The sequence below is a fragment of the Mauremys mutica genome, chromosome 10 (genome assembly GCF_020497125.1).
Source record: "Mauremys mutica isolate MM-2020 ecotype Southern chromosome 10, ASM2049712v1, whole genome shotgun sequence".
Lineage (NCBI taxonomy): Eukaryota > Metazoa > Chordata > Testudines > Geoemydidae > Mauremys > Mauremys mutica.
The window spans coordinates 43,456,062-43,463,742 of NC_059081.1; the positions used below are offsets into that span (position 1 = coordinate 43,456,062).

At 39.6% G+C, this 7,681-nt stretch overlaps 1 protein-coding gene across 3 annotated transcripts; it reads right to left on the reverse strand.

Moving 5' to 3' along the window:
- On the reverse strand, positions 1 to 7,667 carry FKBP7 (FKBP prolyl isomerase 7). Of its 3 annotated transcripts, XM_045032123.1 has the most exons (6): positions 7,559 to 7,648; positions 7,420 to 7,492; positions 6,624 to 6,805; positions 5,036 to 5,187; positions 1,055 to 1,188; positions 1 to 368 (listed from the first exon to the last, which is right to left on the reverse strand). In XM_045032123.1, exons 2-6 carry the CDS (start codon positions 7,444 to 7,446, stop codon positions 207 to 209), a joined length of 657 nt encoding a protein of 218 aa, XP_044888058.1. In that variant the 5' UTR covers positions 7,447 to 7,492; positions 7,559 to 7,648; the 3' UTR covers positions 1 to 206. The 3 variants fall into 3 exon arrangements, with proteins under 3 accessions (XP_044888058.1, XP_044888059.1, XP_044888057.1); XM_045032124.1 differs by having other exon boundaries at positions 7,420 to 7,667; XM_045032122.1 differs by lacking the exons at positions 7,420 to 7,492; positions 7,559 to 7,648 and having other exon boundaries at positions 6,624 to 7,194.
- Positions 7,668 to 7,681: the final 14 nt, after the last annotated feature.

The window sequence follows — 7,681 nt, forward strand, 5'->3', positions numbered from 1 at the left end:
TTATAATTTTATTTCTTTTGTAAAATATATCACAGTCTATTACTGAAATGTGACTGGAAAGATTTTTAACACTGATCTTACAAGGTATAAAAATTTACCATTACAAAAAAAAATGTAAAACATTGTGTGACAAAATGAAAGTTCTTTTTAGAGATTCTTTAAATCTAGGGTACAGAAAGCAGCCAGGAGATTTTAGAAATAGTTTGCTATAGTTCATCATGCTGATAGACATTGTACTCCTTTGCAGATATGAAGCCATCTCCGTCATGGTCATTCTTCTTAAATATATCGGCTAAAATAGAATCATGAACTGATGCATCACGTTTTTTACCATCTCTTTCAAATTCCTGCTTCAAATAATGGCTTAGCTGAAAGAAAAAATTTAAAACATTATACTAAACATAGCTCAGAGTTCATTTTTGTAAGCTCATCGTGATAAACACTAGCATATAGGCATTCATATCATAAATATAAAATGACATCAGCTAAAAGCTCTGACACTTGAAACTCCAGAGCAAAAGTACACTAAAAGGAACAAAACATTACGAACTCCATAACAAAAATAATGTACTGAAATGGTTATCTCCCTGACTATCTTCTCACTATAAAGTAAAAATGCATAGTAAAAATCTTCAATGACTAGACACCTTTGAAGATATTTTCAATAGAAAACTGAGCTAGAGTGAAATGAGTTGATGTCTGACTAGTTTGTAGTGGGCAAATATCTCTATCATGAAACCATAACTGATACTCTTTCTGGCTGTTGCAGCAGACAGGACAAGAATTTAGTGGGTGTAGAGTCTGAATTAATCTCTTAAATGTACTAATGGACCCTACACATTTCAATACACTCATTCCTCAAAAGGGGAGACTTTAGACACTGAGAGTGAAACAAACGTTGCATCCTTGTAAATCTGGGATGTAGCCCTGCACATAGCAAAGTGATAAGTAAAAGATGGAATCAGAGGCAGATCATACAGGGATAATGTATGCTTTGGTTTACTGGTAGTGGTATATATATGTGATCTATTCCAAGTCAGTTGACTCACGTTACCTCATCTCGAGAGAGTTTCTTGTCACTGTCCATGTCTATTTGAGTAAATGCTTCAACACTACGTGGTCCTTTACTCACTGTGTACAGTTCAATCTCAAAGATCAATGTTGCATTAGGTGGAATCTTGCCTTGTGCTAAGAATATTAAAAAAACATTGTAGGAGTCACATTGGTCAAAGCTCATACTTCTGGTACATACATTCATACAGCAGTATTTCTATTATCTATTAGGAATGGGTTAATAGTGTAATTTTCCAACTTATGTGATACCTAAATAATAATCTGACCCCTGGCTTTAAATATTACACTATTAAGTCCTTCTTTCGGACTCCTTCCTACCTCATTCTTGACCCAGTGCAATCCTCTCCCTCACTGAACCCAGGACAACTCTCCTTATCTTTGTCTTCAGGGAGGTATTGCCTAGTGGCCTGTTCTTTGGGTTTTGCAGCTACATGGGTCGCTCCCTATTCATCAGGTGTGCCCAAACCCAATAATAAAGACCCTCATACTGCAACCATAGCAAATTCTCTTGGCCCCTGCTGTGCAAGCTGTAGAAAGCTGAGGGAGAGTCACCTTAGGATTTTTTTAGCTCCCAAGGTCTCTAAGCTCATCTCACTATTAGAAGGTATAGGTGTTGGACAGGAGTGTTTCCTGCTTTTCCTCTTCCTACACAATTGGAGGAGGCAGCCTCCAGCCCAAGACTTTAATGGGTTTAGGGGATGGCAGCAGGCAGACCCGCATAAACACTGAAATGCATGATGAGAGAGAAGGCCAGCTAGCCTGCAGCAGAGTGCAGGAGAAACAGGGGGTCTTAGCCACCAGGAAGCCCACAGAAAACATCAAAGGTAATGGATTCAGGGGTCTTTTTCAGAGGAGGTGGTCGCTGGCAAAAGGGAAATGAGATGGGGTTCCACTGGCAATCCTGATATTCAGAGGCGAATGTTTTCAGACACTATTTACAACCATTCTATTTCTCTGAAACAATATGTGAAAAGATATTATTCACATTGTTCATCCCAAATGTCCAGATGTAAATAAAAATTTTAAAATATACCTCAAACTATTAAAAATCCTCCTTAGGAAGCCTTGCATTAAGAGACATTTTGAAACACAATAGTATATACAAATGTGCCTTACAACAATTCTTTTGAAGTCCTGACAATTCCACATGCCAGGCTAAAGTAATGTGTTTTTACTTTGTATTTTAAAAGTGACAGTCTGGTTTGAAAGGATTGTAGTAATGATGCAACGTTTACACACACTCCTTCTTTGTCTGAAATGGAGACAAGCAGGCAATAAAAGCAGCCAAGTTCTGCTAAAACATTTTGATATATCTGCATCTACTACTAAGGGATTTACAAATAATAAAATATAATTTGAAATATGCAACTAATTAGGAGAGAGACTAGCAACACCGGCTGAAGTATACAGAATCCAAGCCATCTGATCAACACAGGAAAAATGGGCTATAGGAATGATCTGCTCAGTTCCAGAAGACAGAATGAAGGTAGGTTCTAATATTCCTGTGTCAAAGCATCTTCTGGTATCAAAGATGTAGAGGAAATATTAAATACAAAGATGGGTTACTGTATCATGGTAGACAAATAACAAGAGTGAATCAATAAGGTCTAAAAAGTCAGCCCAAAACATGCATTTGACAAACCATGCAACATGCAGTTAATGTTTAAACACACAGCTGCATCCTAATTATATGCTGGCTCACCTAAAGCTAGTATGTAGGCTAGTCTATCATCAGAATTTATTTTTGAGTTCCTACATATCCTATTAGATCTGAAGATTAAAATGTAAATCAGCTTTCTTTAACAGTGGCGGGCAAACAAACTGATATTTCTTATTTGAGATAATGAATAAAATGGTATTGAGAGGTTTCAGTATTGACTACAAAACGTGTTTTGTTAAACTGTTTCAATTATGTAAATGTCTGAAATATATACCATATATTTGTAACAAGTTTATCTAACATTTATTCATATAAGCTAACTAGGCAGACTTTGGGGCAAGTAATTTTAAGAATTATACATACCAGAGACAAAGACATGTAAAGACCTAAAGAGCCACATGCAGCCTGACTAAGTCAAGATTAGACAGTCATCTTCCCCAGCATGCAGGAATACGCTAAGACAGAGAACAACCATGTTGCAGGAAAAAGTCTTTCTTCAAGCACTGCCTAGAACAAACAGTTAAATCTAAAGTTAGATTTTAACAATGTACTTTTTATTTGATATCAATGACTTTTCTTGTTGCTACAAGGCAAGATTTGTTCATTTCTTGTTATGGTTAATGATGCAAATTCCTTCTTGGTGTAACTCTACCGCCTTCAATAGAATTACATCAAGGAAGAAGTTGGCTCATGGAATTTTGACATGAACAAACGATCAAACTGTGATCACAGAACAGCAGCAGCATGTTTAGTCAATGCCCCATGTTCCCAGACAAAGCTGGATTATAAAGAACTAAAATATGATATTGTCAATTCAGCTGAAATGTTTCACAATAAGATTTTAAGTCTTGAATCAGCCCATTAGTCTCATATATTACATACCTAAATGTCATGCATTCAGATTAGGTTTCCTGTGCTCCGTTTAGTGGGATAGTGGTGACTGCAACAATTATTATGCTGAGTTATGAAACTTCTCATTCAATTAGTCTCAAGATAGTTTTCAAACAAATAATGTTTCATCAAATTAATTCAGTGGTGTGTAGTGAATCTCATATTGTTTTGATTGGGTGAAAATAAAAACAATTTTATTAAAAAGCCAATCTGGCAGTACCCTAACCTTGGAAATTAAACATGAATGTAATGCAATAGGAATAAGGATGTACATAAATAGGACGAAATAATAATAATATAATATTTAATAATTCATTATATTTAATAATATTAAATGATAAAAAGCCTTTCTCGTAACCTCAAAAACAGATAACTAAATCCCCCAAATTCCTATAAAACAATAGTTTTCTGAAAATCTTATTTTTTTCCTCTGGCTGTCAGTGAACCATCTTTATTTTCTATCACAAAAGAAAGTTCTTCTCGTAAAGTTGTATCTAAAGACCACTTAAAAATAACTATCAATTTACCCCTCCTGTTTGTCTGCTCCAATCCTAAATGAACTTTTGCAAAAATTCTTATATTTGGCTCTTCTGACTGCAAAAAGAGATATTAGAGGCTCTGGAAATCAAACAGGAATATAATTATAAGCACAAGTTATGACCTCTCCTTGCTCTCCAAGCGCTCTTTGCTGTTAGCATAGAACTCCTCATTCATGTGAAATAAGCCACCCGTGAAAGCAGCACTGCAGTTGCTTGCAGAGTTAATGTAAGTGCCGTCACTGCACTTGCTGGAGGGTGAGACTAACTGTCCTGTGGTGCTGGAAATTAAAGAGCTGTAAGCATGTTGTGTATGGAGTGCTGGGTTGAAGATCTGATTCCTTTTGATAGCTTTTCAGTTGTGGTTTTTGTTTTCAAAAAATAAGTCATGTATTATTTAGATTGTAAGCAAATTTGATCAGGGACTGACAGCACAATGGAGCCTCAATCCTGAGAGGGTACTTTGCGTGCTACAATAATACAAATAATAGCAACGAAAGGATGATCTCTCTCTCTGTCACATAGTAGGTGCTGTTAGTAGTTGTGATGCTCCTATCAGAGAAGTTCCTTTCTAGCAAAAGAAAGAGCTTGTTAGCATGGACCTATAATGACAGGTCCAATTCTGCCAATACTTGAGTTGGCCTTATTCACATGAGCAACCCAATTACATTCCTTGGAACTATGTTTGTGGGTAAGAACTCGTATGAATAAGAGTTTGCAGGATCAGGCCCTGTAATTGCAGCCATCAAATAAACCCTCAATCAAAAAAGTCTGGATGATCAATACTCAAGTAAATTATTTACAACACTGTTTTCTGTCATTTATCTGAAAACAAAGACAGAAGAAAAAGCAGATATGAATTTTTTTTTTTTACCATAGCCTTGCAGTCCATATGCTAATGATGGTGGAATTGTCACTTTCCGTTTTTCTCCAGGACACATATTCATCATAGCAATATCTAATCCTTTTATGACTTGGCCAACACCCAGAACAAACCACTTTGGGTGACCTTCATTTTGTGTCCGACTACAAAAACAATAAAAAGCTTTTAGCGAGTAGACAGCAACAAAGTCAGTGTTAAAATATTTTTTTTAAAATCACTTTAACATTTAAATACAGTACTATCTTTGGAAAGTGTGACATTATTTAGATACATTTTTTAAGAAGTCACAGTAAAGTGTACATTAAAAAGTAAACAACTGCCCATTTTTATTTATGTTGAAGTATTAACAGTTTTTCTGGTATAATTGGTTAAAAATCCTAAATTGCATACACAGAAAAGCTCCCATTGACTTGTTAAAGAACAAGGAAAAATTGAGTGCTAAAATTGCACCTTTCTGCAGAACGTACAAGAGGGGCACTGGGCGAGGAAAACTCTAGTAATTTCCCTTAGCGGAGTTTCTCCAAATCACACAAGTGGGGGCAGAATGTCTTCTCTCCCCTCTTCTCCTACCCCTGAAAACAAATACCGTACACAGAATGAGCTGCAAAACAGTGGATTATAGAGGATATGCAGGATGACAGGCCATCCATCTGGTGGCTTTATTCCTCAACACTAGAGCTGACCAATCCTTCAGCTCCTAGACAATATGTCTCCATTGGAGCCACACTGCAAAGTGTTACCCTAGTATGCAATGCCTCCACTCTCACCTATAGAATTACCTAGATCTCCACTAAAACCCCTATCAACACTACCCTATTTCAACCAGTAGTGGGCTTCCACGGGCATCATATTTTGTCCTAAACTGAGCATACTGCTTCCACACTGGTCTCAGGGAAAGAAAGGCCAAGATCAGGAAAACTTTAATATCCTTTAAGTTTTGATTTTTTGATGAATTAATATATCTGTTGGATCCAAAACTGTAAAAGTTAATATTTTTAACATACTTCAAAACTTATTTCACAACAATAATGGTTAAGCAAAAGGTTGTTCCTTTTATTTATTGAAGAATACAAACTAACACATTGATCTGGCAAAGACTTATGCATGTGTGTACCTTGACATGCTGTGAGCAAAGTTGCTCACGTGCATTGTGCCTAGTCTACACAAGAAAACTACACTATTTATGGCACTCTTAAATTGAAATAAGTGTCTACATAAGAGGGTGCCACTGATTTAACTACATTGATTTCTAACAAAATGTTAAATGAATACAATTTTCTTCAAGACCCGAGTCTTTGCAGGATTGGGGCTTAATTTGGCCTAAATGTTATATAATTATATTTACAGCATTTGTGGTTTGAAAGTATAGCTCTAGATATACATTTATATAATTCTAAACCTCACTGTAATTTTGGGCACTGCATACAAGTTTTCCTTTTGAACAGATTCAGTATTGTCAAATCTGCTTTAACACAGATTTAAAAAGAAACAAAAGGCTAAATGTTTGCCTATTTTTTATTTGCAGAGAGGAGAGGCAAATCTGATGAAGAAGAATGGTATAAATATAACAGTTATTTACCTGCAATAAAACTTGGATCCATCAGCGGCCAGGTAGCCATCATAATGTGCATTAAGCATATCCCCCTTCTTGCTCTTTGGCTTGCATTCTTTGGGCACATGTAAAACTTCTATTTTAACTTCCTCTGCAGTGGCATCGTCTTTCTTTTGTCCGTGCGTGTGGATCGTAAGAAGACAAAAAGCCTGTAAGAGAAAAACTAATTTGACTCCGAAAGTCATGCTGGCTAAACTCGCAGGCTTGTTCTGACTCAGGTTCTTAGCGCATCCACCCGCCCCGCACTCTGGCTGCGTGGCATTGTCCGACGTCAGGCTGACACTAACCGGGGCGTGTACATCGTATCCCCCAAGCTGCCGCGTCGCTGCGGTGGGTGGGCTCTGCCCGGGCGCTACGCCCCGCCCGCTTGCTCCTCCCCGATTGACAATGTTTGATTGCCCGAGGTCTGCAAAGTCCGCGCTCGGTGCGGGGGAGTCTGTCCAGGACTGAGTCCTTCCCTTGAGACCGCTTCCCCCCCCCCCCGACCTGTCTCAAGTGTCCCCGGGGGGGCGGGATGCGTTACCACCTCCCGGGGGGCGGGCTTGTTACCGGGTCTCCGCTGGTGCTGGGGGGATTTCGCGGGCTGTATCACAGAGGGTCTCGCGCTCCCTTGGGGCGGGGGGGGGGGTTTGCTCTGTGTGTGTGTGTGTGTGGGTGTGTGTGTGTGCGCGCGCGCGCGCCCCCCCCCCCCGGAGTTGGCGGTGTCCGCTCCGTCTCTCCCGCGGGGCGGCGGGGGGGGGGATTTGGGGGTGCGCGTTTCCACCTCTGCTGTGGCAGCATTTTCCTTCATGTGCAGCGGCCCGGCTTCACTTCCACTCCCCTCATCCGCAGGGGGCAGAAACTTAAGCGCTGCCACCAGGCTCTCTGCGGGGGAGGTGGGAGGCTTCTGCTGAGACCGTGGCTGCCCCGCGGGCCGCGTGTCTGGCCGCGGCAGGGTAGGTTCGCCCGGAGTCGCGGCACGGGTACGCGGGCAGGCTTAGCCGGCCCCCTTCCTGCAGGAAGTAAATGAAACGTCCGGGTCAATG